Consider the following 19013-nt stretch of genomic DNA (forward strand, 5'->3'; position numbering starts at 1 on the left):
CAGACGGGAAGACAGAGGAGACTGAGACAGCGGCGGATCCAGTGAGGAAATATTATTAGATAACAGACTTTACTAGGGTTTACACCGAAATGGGGTAAGTCGCACTCTTTTCCTGTGCCACATAAAATGAAAAAAAGAAAAAGAAATGGTGAAAACCGAGGAAAAAACTCTTTGAACGTTATGATTCTTGTTAGATCCGTTTTACACCACGAGAATATACTTGTTGGTTTAACAGCTTTAACCCTCACTCTTTCATTCAATGTAGAAAAGAAGTCTCAGTCAGCTTTTAAGATGTATCCTCACCACAGAGAAAGGTAAGAACATTTCGAGTCCCTTTTCTTTTCTGTATCTCACACTTTTACTATATGAGCTTGGGACGCCACACACTCCAACCTGAAATAAATAACTTAGGGTCTTAATTTGAAAGTTTGCTCCAACTGAAAATACACTGCTGTAGCGGTTTAAAACTGTAGTCGTACTGCAGAGATTCAATCAAGATTCATCAGTCCTCTGCTGGGTTTGGCTGTGCAGCACATCTGGAGCAATGTTCTACTTTCTTGCACTAACACAGCATCTGCAGAATCTCTTCAGGATCTCTTCAGGCTTTATGAATCTCTTAAATTAAGGCAATCATCTCGCGTAATGTTTTTCCTTTGCATGCCCCCAGAGTCGGTATATTATTTGAAGCATAATTCCCAGTAATGACTGTGCTTAAGATGCTTTTATTGCACTTGTACCAAAAGATTGGGGAATGAAAGTTGGCACGGAGAGCAGGCGTTTCATTCATAGTATCCGAGATGTTCTAATCATCCTGTGCCTCTTATTATTATTATTATTTCCTCCTTTCTTTTAGCACCGGCAAAACAGGAACATTTCCACTAAATGAATGAAATAATAGAAAAGTCTTAGCATTAATTCTGTTGTTTAACATCTGTGTGTGTTTATAGGATATAAATAGATCAGGGTGGCAGGAGAAACCCGGTAAAGCAGATTATGGGTGTTGTTGATTGTTGGAGGAATTAGCGGGGTACAACCCTGGTCACTGCGTTTCGAGACCCCCATTAAGTAGGACATGTCCATCTGCTGAGGATGAAGGTCAAGTAATTGTATTGCACCGCTGCCCAGTTAACAGCGCACACACACACCCACACACACACACACACACACACACACACACACACGCACACACACACGCACACGCACACGCACACGCACACGCACACACAGACACACACAGTTTTATGTCAAAAGAATGTGTCACAACAACAGTGTTCACACACGGGATGCAGCACATGTTGACACACACTTGCACCCAGTCGTCCTCTGTGTGTTTGATTACTGGTCGATCAGGTTTGTAGAGCCATGTTGCTCAGGTGGAGGCCAGATATTCTGCTGCCAAGCACATCACCTCGGGCAAGGTCAACGCATGGCAACGTTGGGACGATTATTTTATCTGCTCTGTTATCTTTTTTCACTGTCCTAGAATTCATTGTCCTAACATCTGGACCTCCAAGGCAAATAACCCTCAGCTCCTCAGCTGATGACAGTAGAATCAATTCAAGTTTTTCGACTGCTGCGATGGAAAGAGTCAAGCAACAGGAAGACACATTTCAGAATTGTTCCCTGCTTCGGCTTTTTATAGATCAAAGAATGAGTTGCTCAAGTAGGAAACCCCCCTTTTCACCACCGTCCAAAGATTAATTACATTGCCTTAGAAGCAGATGCTTCAATTATGAAACCAAAACTTTATGCCACAGCGTCTTCCCCAGATGAATCATATCAGAAGAAGTTGAAAGCCTCAGTCTGAAGTCTAAAAAGACAGTCCCGTCCCGGTCTAGATCAGTTCATCAGTGGTTGAGGAAGCTAAGCAAGCAGATCCACTGATACCACCGGGATTACTTGGAGATGAGAAGAATGACATCACAGGTTATTATCAGGCTGGAATGTGGCTGAAATGCTTCTGTTCACATCAACATCTCCAGTCAGCCCTAGAAACACTGTGCAAGTCCACTAAACATTAACCCTAACCCTTCTAAACTGTGATAACCTGAGAGAAACACACACACACACACACACACAGAAGCCCGTTATTGGGTTTGTGTTTCACTAATAGGGTCAGATATAAATGTACAATGACTGGCCAAAATAATCCGGTTCCACTGGGAATATCCACAGCAATTTACAATCCTGCACCAAAGAAGAAGTGTCCCGGTTTTTAGCATTTCATTCTTTAACTCGACCCCTCTTTCTGCCAGCATTTCTATGAGATGGGCAGCAGAGATTAGAGTGAAGAACGGCGGCAGCGTTGAAGAGACCTTTAGCAGCGTGGCTATTCATACCACATGGCAATGACTTTGTTGCTTTGATATATTTACCTCGTATCCAGGATACATGTCCGCACATTCTGCCAGGAGCAGATCAGAGCATGGAGGGTGAACGGCTCTGGAGAGGGTTTAGAGCGCTCTAGTCCTCATCCGCTGCCAGCTAACCTCGTACAGTTGGTGAATGACGCAGGGAAAAGTGTGGGAGAAAGCCAAAGGATGATTCTACATCTGTCCCTGGATGGCAGCGAGGCAGATAGACATGTCCCATTATGAAAATAAGCAAAAGAGAGAGGATTTTCAAGCCAAATAGTTTGATAATGGGTTTTAATGGAAGATGTTTTAAAGGTTTAAATGCTCACATCAGGAGTGAAAATCATTTTAGTTTATGCAAAAAGCTTTCTCTTTTGTTTTGAAGACTTTAAACCTCCTGCTCCTAATGGAAGGAATGAATTAACTCAAAGGTCACTCCATTATATTCGCTTCCTTCTAAACCTAAAGACCTTCCCACATGGAGGGATTTTCACTTTGATTTTCTTTCTTTATATAGGAACATATTCTTACAATGTCTCATCATCATCTCTGTGTTCCCTCCTCCAGGGAGCAGCCTATCTTCAGCGCCCGGGCCCATGTATTCCAGATTGACCCCACCACCAAGAGGAACTGGATACCTGCCAGCAAGCATGCCGTCACGGTGTCCTTCTTCTACGACGCCAACCGCAACGTCTACCGCATCATCAGCGTGGGCGGGACCAAGGTGAGAGCGCGGAAAGTGGCAGTTAAAGACAAAACTGTAAAGATTACAAAACTTGATTGTCTTGATCGTACACTTAAGTTTTTTTAAGGTAGTATTATGCTGCTTGACTACAGTGAAGCTCATGGGCTTGGCAGTATTTGCAACAGAGTCACAGGACAAACAACTGACGACAAACAGCAGCTTCAAATTGATTTTCCTCTTCACCAACCGCACTCCTACCACAAAGTCTGAAAGGTTAAGAAAGTAAACCGAGTGAATCTCAACAAATCAACAGCCAGAGCTTCTTTCTTACGGGGCTGTGGATTTAGATTACGAGTAAAAGAACACATCAACCACTGGGGGTGGGGGTCTATCTGATCTCTTCTTAGCACCTCTGGTGTGACCCACATTTCTGCCTCCCAGAAGGCACTGCGGGGTGGCAGTTGGTCGTTCAGCAGCCCAATCCTGCCAGGACTGGTGTCTGGCTCCACGGTAATCTTCACTGCTGCTGCCACCGTCCAACATGTTATGTCAAACATGTCGCCGCAGAATAGCGGACAGTTGAGTTCATGTAATCATTTGTTGGACTGGCAGAGAGAAGGAGGAAAAAGCTTCGTCCTAAGCTGCCGTTGCCCTGCAATTCTGGGATTTTAAACCGGTTCCATTATCGTAACACTGGAGATGACGTAAAGGGGTTTATAAATAGGTCCGCTTGAATATTTTTTTTTTCTCCTGTGCCAAAGGGGGAAAGAGGTCACTTTGCTGAGAATGAGGTGATGAACCCAGTGGATGTGCTGTGATTGGGCATCGGCTGCTTCTGCTCTGAATTTCCTTTAGACAATAAGCGTTTGTGACTGACAGAAATATATCACAACTGGTCTCGAATATTAGGCCAATAAAGAGCTGACGCTAATGTTATAATAAGCAAAAATATGAAACATTAACTTACTGATCAGTTAACAAGGTGATACTTTGTTCCGTAGTGAACACAAGAGCACTAATAGAAAAATGATAATAGCCATGCAAGTGTCTCTGTGTGCTCCCCAATGTACAGTACGTTGCGATAAATGATAACAGCAGCAAGTTAACCTGGTCACAATGTTTGGCTGATATTGTGTTACCGTACCATGTTCTGTCTCTGAGGTTGGTATTCACTGAATGGCAGTAAATAGAAAATGCAGCTGTGAATCAGTTTTATTAGTTTTGCAGTTTTTTGGTCACAAACGAAGGTTTTGGACACATTAATATGATGTCCTAATTATGTCCTAATGTTGCTCTGTAGGATGTGTGAGTCGACTGTGAAGTCAATCTCTTCAATACTTGCATATTTCATTAAATTCCCAAACTCTCAAGCTCACGGTGCCTTCAGGGAGATCAGGGGATCATCAACATCAACATCATACTTAGAAATATTTCAGTCTGTATCAGAGTGTCCACTGATACGCCTGGAGCCATGTTGCTAGCAAAGACAAATATGTGATTGTTCTTACATAATGGTGATAAGTGTAAAACCTTAATTTACACAGCACTGACATTTTTGGTTATTCGTTCAATCAACCTAAAAAAACAACTTTTGTTAAAACAAACTGGTGATGTAAAATCAACAAACAGCATCAGGAACATAGCCTTTATGTTCTCAAGGAACATAAAGCATCTTCCCCGACGCATCTGTTAAGTGTCACTTTTGTCATCCCTGCATCTGTAGGCAATTATCAACTGCACTGTTACACCCAGCATGACATTTACTAAGACGTCCCAGAAGTTTGGCCAGTGGGCTGACAGCAGGGCCAACACTGTCTACGGTCTGGGGTTCGCCACAGAGCAGCAACTGCATCAGGTAAACTAAAGTACTTCAGTCCTGAACCTTATTGGCCCTTTCCAATGGTTATTTTGTTTGGGGTTCATCAGGTGAAACAAGCTGTGACTCATCCTCTTCTGAAAAGTTTTCAGACAAGTTTAAGGAGGTGAAAGATGCGGCTCGTCTGGCACGAGAAAAATCGCAGGACAAAGAACTGGCCAACACTGCGCTTACCATCGCTGCTCCTCAGGTGAGCTCCGCCCTGTGAGAACTGCTGTGATTGAATCAAAGCAGGGATGGAGAGAGGAGGAAGAGAAGCGAAAGAACCACGAGCTGGGTCACTTGTCTCGGAGGGAAGTGAAAGCGAGGAAAACTAGGACGGTGGTAAAATTATCCTGTGCTGCTCAGCAGTCCGCTGCATTCACATCTTCTACCCGCAGCTATACCCAGAATCCTTTGACTGAAACAGGGTAATGATGAAAATGTAGTCAGCTCAGAGGCTTTCTAATCAATAGAGAATAATCAGCCATCAGTTACATCTGCCTGGCCATGAGGAACATGCCTATTTCCTTTTTAATTCTACGGCTGAACAGATTCCAAGTGGTGTCCCTCACTCCACCTCTTTATCGATTTAATGAACACGTTGGAAAAGCCAGAGCTCCAGAAAATTGCCAAGTGCGTCATTTAATTGCACTTCCTAAGTGGCAGTGCACCCCGTAACTGCTGTCTCCTAAGCATGCCTGTGATTGTGATATTCTGAGAAGGTCATTATGTATTTTGTGCTTCGTGATGACATGTCTCTTTGTCTGTTTCTCCACCTCATGGATCTCCTCTATAGTTCTCACAGGTGAGTCTTTTGATGGTTGAACTACAGGAAATATGTTTACACATAGAACAAGTCTTTGTTTCTTTCCCTGTATCTTTAATGACTTTATATTTGCTCTGAATGATTTCTAGAAAATGAGCCTTCATGTTAGCTAAGCTCTTATTTTATCATTCAAGGCAGACACCAAGCCTGTTTTAATATTACTGCATACACTTATCAGTCATAACATTATGACCACCTTCCTAATATTGTGTTGGTCTCCCTTGTGCCTCCAAAACAGTTGTGACCGATCAGAAAATGGACATGGGTCTTCTGAGGGTGTCCTGTGGTGTCTGGCAACAGAATGTTGTTAGTGGGGGGGCTTTGGGTCCTATGGATTGAGGGGAGGGGCCTCTGTGGATCATCCCACAAACACTTGAACAGTCTGGGATCTAGTGAATTTGGAGGCCAGGTCAACACCTTGTGCTGTTTTTCATGTTTCATCCTGCTGGGGATGGCTGCTGCCATCAACGAGTGTCATTGCTATGGGGTGGGGGTGCCTGGTCTGGTCTGGTCTGGTCTAGGTGGGTGGTACATGTCTAAGTAACATCCACATGAATGCCAGGTCCAAATGTTTCCCAGCAGAACACTGACATGTCAGAAGACGCTCAGTGTTATTTATTTCTCCTGTCATAATGTTATGCCTGATCAGTGTATGTCACCAGGTGAGTCTATCAAGACCGGAGATAGCATAGAGCAAGTCATTCTTATTCTTAAGTTCTGGTATATAGTTTTACTTGAACACTAAGTAGTCGAAACAATTACTGGCCGTGAATGTGATTTCCACTTTTAAAAGCCTTTCTCTTCATCCGCTCTCCTGTTTGAAAGAATCCATTCAGTGTAGATATTGTGTTTCATTATAATGCTGTCTGATTGTTATTATGAGAGTCCATTTACTGATGTGTTCCTCAGGACCTCTCGGATGAACTCCAGTCTCCACCGGTGATGTGTGTGAATGGCCCGGAGGACAAGCTTTTCCGCAGCCAGAGCGCCGACATCACCCTGGCTTCTGAGAAGGAGCGCATTAAAAAGATGCTCTCTGAAGGGTAAATGAGTTACCCACATACACACACACACACACACACACACACTAAACTGAAGCCCAGGAGGTCAGACACACATTATCCCTTTTCTGAATCCAATCAAACTTCAAACATTTAACTTCCTGTGATAAGAACACTTTTGAGAAATGTTATTTTTTTTGTGCTGGCTTTCAGTTTGGTAATTGTGTGTGTGTCCTTTGCAAATGTTGTATCATAAATCGACAGTTTCTCTCCGTCACATACAAGACATTCATCTAGAAATTTCACTACTGGCCCCAGAGACGGCGGTTTGATTTAAAATAAAATGTAGCACAAGGTTGATTTCCTCAAAAGATGCCTGACATTTCAACCGCATCTCACAGCCTTCCTCAGTGGATGCTGGAGCTGCTCGGTTGTCAAGGAGACGGTTCGGTTTTCATCACGTGACCTAGTGTGGATGGTCACCTGCCACCGGGTCGCCATGGCAACTGAGCAAACTCCTAACGAAAGCTTCAGTCAGTTTTTTTTTTCATAAACTGACCTTGTTTTGGTTAAATGCATGGATTCTTTTACAGCGCTGGGGGAAAATGCTTGTTCGCTTTCTTGCAGAGATTTAGATGGACAGATTGATTCTGCTGTCATTTCTGGTTGTTTGTGAGCTTAGCTTTGCATAAAGACTAGACGGGGTAAATAGCTAGCCTGGATCTGTCCAGATGTTAAACAAATACCAGCATTTCTAAATTGGTTGGTGGATTTTGTGCATTTAGACGGTGCTTTTATGGCTGTAGCTTTATATTGAGCAGATGGAAATGCGTAAGTAAGTAAGTGTTGACCGATTCCCTTCAACTTTGTTACAATAACCAATAATTAACCTCAGTTTTATGAGGTTGTTACACATCTCAAGTGATCCACTGGACTGTGCTTCTGGTTGCACTTCAACAGGTAAACGTTACCTGAGTATTAGCATGGTTTTCATTTCTCGAGTTAATTAAAGTTGGACGTCATTGGATTTGTTAAGCTCTCCAGAAAGTAAAGAGGCCATTGTTGAGGTGTTGACTCATACATAACATCAAATAAAGCTTCCCTCCATTCAGTCCTTTGAGCCACCCACAATGCTTTTATACCCTACAGTCCAATTATTACGACAGAAAGCTGCTCTTGAATCGTTGCCATGGTAAACTGTTGCCAGGTGACAACCTCAAGCTTTTGAGATGTGGAAGGACAGACTGAAGGCAAAGGATCAAAGATGAGGAGAGAATCTGACTGATGTTGTCTACTGGCAGCAAAACATGGACTGAAGTGTCTCATATGTTAGTGGAGTGTAGGTGCACCCATGAACTGTGTAGAGACTAGTTTTATTAGTGAGTTTACTATGAATCTATCATTTGAGACTGAATATGCGGTATGCATAGTCCCAAAGTAGATTCAGTTTAAAGCCATGCAGATAGTTATCTTGGTCTGTTCCTTGATGCTCTAAAATATCTCAGGTTTGATGATTCCCCTCCATTAGGCCGTCATTGCTGTTTCAGCCTTTCAATGTCACCTTCAGTCTTCAAATATAGACAGTTGGTTTGCTCTTCCATTCTGCAGTTTTTAATAAGTGTATCTTTGCTTTCTTACAAGACCTGTGAAATGACCTTCACTCCAGGCTGCAGCTTTGCTGCTTGCAGGCTGTAGCCCCTCATATAGCCTCTTTAAATCCTCTGTAGTGGGTTGGTGATTGTGTTAACCAGGCCATCAACCTTTCATCATCTTCCAAAGCCTTGGCAGCTGTACAGTTAGCTGTAACTATAGTATTCAGCCATTTATTTGGTGCAAGACTCAGTTTTAACAGTGAACTGAAGGGTTTTAAAAACAAGTGTACAAAAGACACCCGTGTGATATTTTCATTTCAAAGACTGCATAAACTTGTTTAACCCACATTGATTCCCACTCTGTAAGTAAAGAGTTAATCATCAGTGAAATCAAGAACTGTAGTTTGTTATAGAATCCAAATCTAGATAGTTGCTAAATGAAATATAGTGGTTTACAGAGACAAAGTTGACTCCACAAAATGTAGTTGGTCAAAAAGGCATTGCTGTATCTCTTTCAGCAAGAGATCATTATCACGTCATCATTATTTTTTCAAGGTGTCTTTTCAGCCTCTCGGTTCTTGTGTTAGTTAAGGTCAAACTGCTACGCTAATACCGAATCATCTCATCACACTAACCAAGTTGTCATGTGCTCATCTGTTCTGAACATTTTAAGTTCCTCTTGTCTATGCAGTGCATGCTATAGTATCATATGTTTATGTATGTTTGTGTCTTTTAGGTCTATTTGTGAGATGAACCTGGAGGCTGAGCTCTTCACTCTGCAGGACAGCAACTCCAAGTTGGTGGCCGCTTTGCATGAGGCTAATGCTAATGTGGAGCAGTGGAAGAAACAGCTATCAGCATATCAGGAGGAGACTGAACGGCTCAGAGAGCAGGTGAGTCTCTGCTGCTTTAACACTGACTCTCAGAGGGCAGTGAGAGGATGGTCTGTTTTAAGTGTACCTACCCTGAGCACTGACTCAGCTACTATCACAACATCAACGGGAAAGAAACGTGTACATCATTCAACTTTATAGACAATAGATTAAAGCATGTCTCCTTTGGGTCCTCCAGTTTGTTCCAGGGATTCAACAACAAACTCAAAATTTCCCATTAGACATTGCCTCAAACCCAATGCAATGGTTAGAGAGTCCGCCATGGCAACCATTAACCCAAAAGAGCAGTTTAGAGAATGGAGGGATTCGCTGGTAGATGACAACGTTGATACTGTATAATTTATAGGACATAGATGCACGATCACAAGGTTTCTTAGACCGGAGGTGACTGTTGAAACATTTTATTGCAATTAAAAAGTGGGACTCATCTAGTTATTAAACTAAAGAAGCCAAAGAAGCATTAGAAGCTGCACCCTGAGTCAAACACTGTACCGAGTAGTCGTTTTCTCTTAGAGTCCTCCATGCGCATATACAGTGGTTCTGTTTTAATCTGCAGCATCGATGCTGATGGTTAAGGTCACGCCTCATTATAAATTCTGGAGCTGTGTAGCTCCAGAAGAGACACTGCTAAAATAAAGCTTTCTACAAACAAGAACAAGGTGAGTCTGACGGGACTCGACCTGTCACTCTGTTCTTCTCAGTTATGACCAAGGTGCATGTCTCTCTCTTCTGAGGGAGGTCATGCTGGTTTTGGTTGGTTGCCTTTTCACTTCATTTTTTTTTTTTGGTTTGAAAGTACTTGTTCAGGAAAAAAAAAGTCTGGCCAGTGAAACACTTCATCATTCTTTGACATGACTTGTGTTGAAGTGTTTTTCCCTCCAAAGCTTTAATCAAGGTGCGGGTGAAGCGGTTCACTACGCACACAGCAGTGTCACATTTGACCACAAGGGAGTTCGCTCTAAACACCTCGAGCCTCGGGAGAGTTTTGCACTTGAATTACTTTTCAGTTTCCAGTGGATGCAGATGTCTCTGCGCTCTCTCCCCACTCATCAATAAAATGTATTTTCACCTTTGCTGGTAACCGATTCCTTGGGGAACGACCTCGCCTCGGGCTGACAATTACAAACCTCTCTGATTCAATGCTTTAATGCCTTGATCCTTTTCCATTATAGTCCAGTCTTGCAGCATCGATCACTGCTCTTTTAATTCTCTGGCACTCGTCTGGTATTTCAACAAGAAATACTTTTCTCTATTTTGGTCTATGACAACAAATTAATTCATATAAAAGTGAGAGGAACCCTGTCTCCTTTGGACCGAGCTAGTTCCCTGTGTCTGAAGAAGGGGACCAGGTGGCTGAAAATGGTTCATGTCTCTGGGGGGGTGTGAGAGGGAGAGGGGTTTGTAGGACAGCAATATCCTACTTTCAATGTCCCAGTTAGGAAAAAATGAAAAATCACCAGAGGGAGCTGGCATCCACTCGCTTGTCTTTTTTTTCTGCCGCTCCTCATAGTCTCAGCCATACACGGTTTAAAATAATCCATCCTGTCGAGAGGTGGTGGTGGTGATGGGGTGGGGGGTCTTTAGAGGTGTCCTTTGTGTTTTTTTTTTTGTTTGTTTTTTCTTTTCAGATTCATTGGGAACAAATGACAATGCAATGCGGATGTAAATCCAGATTGTGTCTCTTACTATTATCTAGGTCTTTTGGATGAAGTAGCAAGGTACTTAAATCTTAAGAAGGTAAAAATGTATCCATCATATTCATATGTGATTAAAAGCAAGAGGTTGATGTTTGTCTGTAACAAAATGAATCCTGTTAAGAAATCAGCTGTTTGCCTTTGAGTAGTTTTGATCTTGTTATTTTTAGTTTTCAAGTTTAGACAACAATCAGTGATACAGTCTGCTGGTAGGTCTGTTCCTCACTTTAGTCCAGACTGAAATATTTCAACAACTGCTGGCAACGGATTATCATTTATATAGATGTTGATATATAGATGTTGATACAGTCAGTCCTAATGACAGTGAACATCCCTACCATCTTTGTTTGTGGTAGGGATGAGGTCAACAATGTATTTGTCTCAGTTTGTGCTCAAATACTTGCAAAACAATTAGCCAGACCTTGAGCTTCAGCAGTGCTGGGTTAGATGCTAATAGACCTTTTTCAGACATTTTGACTCGTCACAGTACGCAAGTACATGAATTAATGATGGCTTTGTTAGCTTAGGTAATCCAGGACAGTTCCTGCTTTCATATAGAGCTCGTGAGCTTGTGGTTACCACATGGGAACAGAGAACACAGCTAGAACACTGCTGCTAGGCAACTGTCAGCTTCTATAACCCACAGAGGTTTGTTTAGCATGTTTAGCCACAGTTTAGCATGCTAACGACTGTGTAACTTAGTTTCGTAAATGTAACGGCATACTGAAAAGATGAGGCCTTAGAGTATATCAACATTTGCCTCAAAATATTATAAAATTATAAAGAAAAGACCAATGACTAAATTACAATACATTAACGTAACACCCACCTCTGCCATTTCTGAAAACTTTAGCCAGCACGTCACAACTTGTGAACTCTCTAAAAATTTCTACTTAACAAGACTGTGAATACCACAAGTGGGTGCTGTTAATATGGAGTTTACAAGTGAATGCAATAAACAAGAACCAACATACACAAAAGCAAAAGTCTACTAAGTGAAATGCAGCCATTATTAATTCACATTTTCTTTTTCTACTTTGACAAGTCGAGATGTGACAAAGGTCTATTAAATGTTAGCAAGTTGTCAAACTACATTAGATTAGATCAAATGATTAACATGATGATGTTAGCATTATCACTGGGGGCTTGTTGGCATGCTGATGTTGGCATTTAATAAAAAGCCCTGCTGTGTAAGAGCTAGTAGCATGACTCTAGGATCGTAATCTATCTATTTTACTCTATTAAACAAAGTTTTACACAAGATTTTTTATATATGTTCTACATCGCATACAACATCATTAGTAGCAACATTTATAACCTCAGTCACTTTATGTTTCAACACATAAACTGACTGCCAGGCTATAGGCCAAGTGTTCAGCCTGAATAGAGAAGTATCTTTTAACCTACTGTACGTGTCTGTAAAATTGCTGTTTGGGTCGTAATGTTTAGTGAACAGGAAGTTGTGCTATTGATGACAGTGTTAGTCCAAATTATTTCTTAATTTGAGAATGCAAGCACTATTAGGTGCTGACCAGTGTGGAAAATTAACACTGGATTCATTGGACACCACCTGATGAAGGAAAATAAAGAATGGTGTACTCACATGGTTCTGCACCTTCGTGTGTGTGTTAATTAAGTTTTGACTTTGGTGGTGGCCGTGATACCTGCTCAGTGAAAAAGAAGTCCAAATGGGACAGATGTGCAAAATGCAACTCAAAATGTGTGTGTAAAGCTCGTTTCTATGTTCTTCCTTTAATTAATTGTGTAATTAAAGGTGGCTGAACTTGAGGCTCATGGAGGACAAGGCCCCAGTGACCTGCTGAAGGATGAGCTGACTCAGTCCTTGGAGGAACTGGAGGCCTTGCTGAAAGCCAAAGATGAGGTTAGATTATATTTTATGTGATCATCAGCTGTGTTCAACACAGATAATAGACTGATTAAGCTCCACTCAGCAACAAGAAAGTCAAAGATACATCTGCGCAGCATATTAAAATCAGATGGTTGATTCCTTGGTTGATTCCTGCTTGACTCCTTTCCAGGAAATTCACATTTTGCAAAGCAAGAAAGCCGAGTACCATGAAATGGAACATGACCGGGACGAGGCCATGCACAGATTACGGGTAGGAAATACATTATTACAGTAACCTGGTATGATTTAATTAGTTATTGACATGTTTAATAAATAAAAACCTTCTAAGCCTTTATGTACCTTCCTTATCTACCGTTAATGCAGGAGATGGAGATGCGAAATTCAGAGTTGGAGCGTCGCATCCAGAACGCGGAGCAGAACCTGAATAACACTCTGGAGGATCGGGATCGCATGGATACTGAGATCCAGAGGGCCATAGAAATACTGGACATCAAGATATTTGACCTTAACGACCTCCGCCAGAGCCTTGTTAAACTTATCGACAAATAAGAAGGAAGGGCAAAACGCAACCTGTGAGCGCAACGGAACGCATGACGAGGGTAAATTTGCCACGGCGGCAAGCAGGAAACAAAACAAGATGGAGCTGGTCCCTGTCCTCTTCAAGCACAAGACTCACCTCAGCCGCACGATGGTCACTCCATGTCTGTGTTGCAGCAGTGGCTGTGCTCCATTCAACAACATATCCTGTAGGTGTTTGGCCTAAGCAGCTGCAGTCACACGGTAGCGCTTGTCCAATCTAGCATTTAACGCTTCATGTTGCTTTACAAGGGTAAACATTCAATGCAATAAACCAACTTTAAGGTAAGTGCTTAACAATGCCAGACATTATTATTAAGAACTGGTGCTTGTCGTTTTTCTTAAGTATGACTTTTGTACACAAAATGGCAATGCGTTGTCAAAGTGAATGATACGAGGCCTTGTTTTTTTCACCTTTACAACTAAATGCATAGAGGGGACGGAAGAGGACGCTCAGTGAAAAATGAATGCCAACAAAATGCACAAAATAACGTCTTAGAGTTTTGCCTATTTAAGAGCCTGCATATAAAATAATGATTACTGAATAAGCACTTAATAAGGTTTGATCTGTGCTGTGATAAGCTTAACGTCTTGTAGTTACCCTTATGTAATGTAGCAGCTATAGTGTTGTGGACAATAAATAGTTGAAGATTTCCACAGGAATAAGCAATGATACATATTTACAGTGAAACAGTATGCTAGTAGTGTTTGTAATTAAGATAATTAATGGATGCACAACTTGAAGAGTAGATCTGAATATTGACACCAAAGATCAGAGTGAATAATAAGGTATTTTAGTAGCTTGTTGAATCTTCATTTAGGCTTTTAGGAACCTTTAGTAAGCTGCAGTAAAGATTCAAGTACATGTTAATACATATGACGTATTAATCAATTAAATCTAGGATAAGTAAGGGTTTTACAAATGCTATAAATCAGCCTTGCTACAGTTAAGACCATACGAAATGAAACTGATCACTTCAGTCTTACAGATACATTTAAGTGACATTTGGACTGGCGCAGTCTGAATTACTTATCCTGTGTGTCATCTCTTAATAACTTGTTTATTTTTATTTGTGATGCATTCAAGGAAACCCAAGGGACGTGTTTTGCCTTCGGTTCGTTTTCGAGCATGTTACCTTTAGCTGTGGGTCGTGTTCCACAGGCCTTGAGAGCGCGGCTGTAACAAAGCAAATGAATTTAAAAACTACAGAATGTCTACTTTTTATTACACAGACTGTATCATGGTTTGACATGGTCTCTAATGCTGTACGATTTTCTTTTCAAGCCTTACTGTTCTGTTACGAGGATGTCTTGGAAAGTCATGCCGGGCTCTGCGTCTCAGACTCTGAGCTGTAGTCATGGTGGTTTGGAAATAAAGGCAAAGAACACGGTTGCTCTACTGCTGTTTTTCTTATGTTTTTGTTTTTTCGCTCCTGTAGACCAGCTTGTTAATCAGATATATTTTACTGGAGTAGGAATACCACTCATTCAAAATACACCAGAATTTACACATTTCAAAATAATATTACAAATACATCACAACTCTATATGAACTATGTAGGTTTCAGTAGTAAATGTGTGTTATTAGCAGAATGTGCTTAAACATACTCAGCAATATACATACCAAAAGTGTTATATCATTACATTATTACTGATGCATCATCATTCAAGCTGATTCTAAATATTGTAGCTGAGGTAGAACTAATTTTACTTATTTTATAAGTCAACTGGCTTCATTTACTGTATTACAAGTTGTTGCACTTCATGTTATTCATAACAATTTGATGCAAAGTAACTATAGCTATCAGCTAAATATGCAGTATATTATTTCCCCCCAAAACATAATAGAACGTAGTATTAAATTAAAATAGCTACTCAAGTAAAATACAAGTACTATAGAACTGTACTTGAGCAAATTTACTTTCTTACCTTATACCACTGTTGCCAATGAATATATTTCTATCACAGTAGTTGTCCATACTACTGCTTAGCATGGAAGTTCAATCACTGGGTTTTCTTTGGTTGGTTGACTGCTGTGTCCACGGTGTTCATCCACTGTTCTAAATGTGACTTGATGTGATGAATTGTATAATAACTGTCAGTTACAAAATGAACTGTTCTCTTTCTTGCCTGTCAAAATGTTTTATTGACAGCACTGATTAATGATTCCAGCTGTTTATCTCTGATTCTGGTGTGTCCACACTTCTTCCTGCTGCAGTTGACGGCGCCTTATTGTAGACGAGTGTTGCACAGAGGGTCGGAACTAATTTTGAGTTCAAAATAACAAATATGTGGGTCACTTCATTGTGTCTTTCTGAGAACTGCAGAGCACAGGTTAGTTACAGCCTTAATAACCCATCTGGTACCTTCAGAGTCAACTGTGACCGCGCTCTTCGTCTCTTCAGGCGACTTTATCTCCATTCCACATGTTTCCACCCAGCTGTTTGTGTTTGCGCTGCAATAATGGCTTCAAAACTCAAGCAACACAAATAGTGGAAAAAGCTTTAATCTTAGACGTTTCAGCTTGCTCCTAGACTTCTGACTTCTTCACCTTCTCCTTGCACCTTAGAGATAGATCAAGTTGTGTAAAATCTTCATCTTAAAGTTAACAAAGGTTGACAAAAAAAATGGTGGAGAAAAAAAAAACACAATATTAATGAAAAGTGAAAGTTTGAAATGTTTAAGTAAAGTACAAGTACCTCAAATTGTACTTAAGCACAGTACTTGATAATTATATATGTGCATAAACTCATATTTATAAGTAATGTAAACTGACGGCTAGTGGTCGCCACCTCTCTGAGAATGAGTTCATTCTCTTTAACATAACCTTGTGCAGGGTTTGCACACTATACATACTTGCAGCAGACCATCTTTTCACAGTTGGACTTTTGAGCCAGATGTTTCAGAGAAGGCTCAATGGTGCCCCCTCTCAGAGGCAGGACAAGGTGGAGACTGGACTTTGAGGAAGACAGAAACTGATTAATAATCAACAAATCACAACAGTAACATTTAAGAAACTGCACTTTTGTGTTCTTTCATTCAAGAAAATTAATCATTCTTACATATCTGAAAAACAAAAATGAAAAGCTATCGTCCCTGGGTGGGCTCGAACCACCAACCTTTCGGTTAACAGCCGAACGCGCTAACCGATTGCGCCACAGAGACAACCTTACATAGCATCTCGATATATCGAATAATAATACAGATTTTGCCGCGTATTGTATGATGTTGACAGGTCCAATTATTTGATGAACCACTTTCATAGCTACAAGACCATACAGCAAATTATAGGTTGAGCAGCATCTCTAGCTAATGAAAACACCAGAGCTTTTAACTCGCTACTACAGCGAAATCAGCTAATTAATCAGCAGATATCTCATTACTTGCGCCAGTTAGCTACATTTAATCAAATGAGACTTGTTGCATTACCTCCGTGGTGTAACTGTTTAAACAATTCGCTGCCACAATGAAGGGTTAATCCCTCAGCCCTCTCGTGTCAGTCTGGTAGCAACCACCAGAGGGCGATGTGGTACTACAGAGTCTCTGCGATGACAGACGACGGAGACGACGAATCACAAATACCAGAGCCATAGAGAGAGAGAGTTGCGACACTCTTTGATGTCGCCGCTATGGCTGTCACGTGGTTCATGTAAACCCAATTAGTTCCTTAACATACGCTGGCTGTCATGTTCTTCTATGGGACAGACAGCAGCGATTGCATTATTGAACGGTAAATATAAAATAAAACACACACCCAAGTACTTTTTCAGCTGTTATTACATTATTGCATTTTTGTTAATGTCAGTTTTGCATAGTGTGGATATTACAATACAAAGTTTCCTCACAGTAAATGAGTATCTGAGATGGGGAACCTCAGCGTTCACCACTCAAACTCGCCAGTCCTAAAATTCCCGTCATTCCTGATTAAATAACCCTCTCTCAAATCACGAGTCACGACAATGCCTTGACATACCCTGATCACGAGCTCATGGCATGGGATATCAATATATCAGCATCTCATCAAGCATCAGCAAGTAGCGCTGGGCAAATTGTACACTAGCCAAGTGAACATGGAACAGGAACAGTACAATAATTAATTACAGTAATTAAAAGTTTGTATATCCCAAAATTCAATTAAATAAAAGTTGCTATAAAGGTGGTAGCGATTCATTACCTAACTAATTACCTTCACCATGACCTTCACAGCTGGCGAAGTCACGCTAGCTAACTAGCTAGCAGGCAGTGCTTGAAAATTGGTTGAAACAACCAACCAACCAACATAAAATATAAATAATTACGCTGTGCATGTACAAAATGAAGATCAGTATAAGCATCGCAAAGGGTCTCTGATACAATATAGAGTTGACAATTCAAAAGAGGTCGCTATTTCAGCAACTTACCTCTGGAACAACTCGACGCGCAGCCTTCACCAGTCAAACTCGCCAGTCCTAATTATAACCCTCGCTCAAATGAACACGGAGCAGTACAACAAATTAAGTACAGCCAACACGTCACATAATGAAAAGTTAGTATATCCCAAAATTAAATTAAATAAAAGTTGCTATAAAGGTGGTAGCGATTCATCACCGAACTACCTTCACAGCAGGGGAAGTCGCGCTGGCTAATTAGCAGGCTAGCAGGCAATGCTAGAAAATTGGTTGAAACAACCAGGATAAAATATAAATAATTACGCTGTGCATATACAAATGAAGACCAGTATAAGCATCGCAAAGGGCCTCTGATACAATATAGACAGTTGACAATTCAAAAGAGGTCGATATTTCAGCAGCTTACCTCTGGAACAACTCGATGCGCAGCAATGTAAGTGAATGACGTCCAACTTCTTCTTCTTCTTCTTCTTCTTCTTCTTCTTCGTCTTCGTCTTCTTCTTCTTGTTTTATGGCAGTTGGCAAACAACGTTTGGTTGCATTACCGCCACCTTCTGAAACGGAGTGTGGGTCTGAATACTATATTTCCCTATGCTTAAATGATCTTTATTAAACCAGTTCTTCTAAGAAAAGAAAAGAGAAACTTAAAACATACATCTCCAGATTTCTTTTGTAAAATATCATTTAATATTAAAGGAGTCTCTTCCTCTTCTAGTTGATGTCTTAACTGTTGCCTCTCATTAATTACCATATCTAGTACATTCTACAATTACACGTTCTATGGTTTCCTGAGTGTTACATACACTACATCTCCCATCAGCATGTTTTCCCACTAGAAATAATGTACTATTTAGCCCTGTGTGCCCAAATCTCATTCGTGAAATTATGTTCTCTTCCTATGTATTTCTGCAAGTACTTCTACTCACCCCCACTCCTCTTTGAATACTATACATTTTCCTACCTGTCTGACCAGTATCCCACAAGACTTGCCACTTCTCCTTTATCTTTCCCTTAATAATGGATTTAACTTCAGCCTTACTGTACTTAATACTTAAACTTATATGATCCAGTTCTGTTGCCTTTTTTGCATACTTATCAGCTAACTCATTCCCAGTCACTCCTTTATGAGCAGGAACCCATACAAAACCAACATTTATTCCAGCTTTCAATATCTTGTTTGCCATCTGGACTATTTCTAGAACAATGTCTTGTCTAGATTGTGAATTTATGTTTTGAATACTTATCAGAGCTGAAGCTGAATCTGAAGCAATACTAA

General features: G+C 40.8%; 1 protein-coding gene across 1 annotated transcript; it reads left to right on the forward strand.

Moving 5' to 3' along the window:
* Window positions 1–291: 291 nt before the first annotated feature.
* On the forward strand, window positions 292–15250 carry LOC311489522 (homer protein homolog 3-like; the record flags this gene model as incomplete). The annotated part of the gene is made up of 10 exons (XM_084546640.1): window positions 292–314; window positions 2922–3078; window positions 4763–4894; window positions 5001–5105; window positions 5694–5702; window positions 6633–6766; window positions 9053–9209; window positions 12678–12785; window positions 12943–13023; window positions 13137–15250. The coding sequence occupies 10 exons, from the start codon at window positions 292–294 to the stop codon at window positions 13320–13322; spliced, it is 1092 nt and encodes a 363-aa protein (XP_084402766.1). The 3' UTR covers window positions 13323–15250.
* Between the last annotated feature and the right edge of the window lie 3763 nt (window positions 15251–19013).

Source organism: Chelon labrosus (assembly GCF_963514085.1).
Source record: "Chelon labrosus genome assembly, chromosome: 6".
NCBI classification, from domain to species: Eukaryota; Metazoa; Chordata; class Actinopteri; order Mugiliformes; family Mugilidae; genus Chelon; species Chelon labrosus.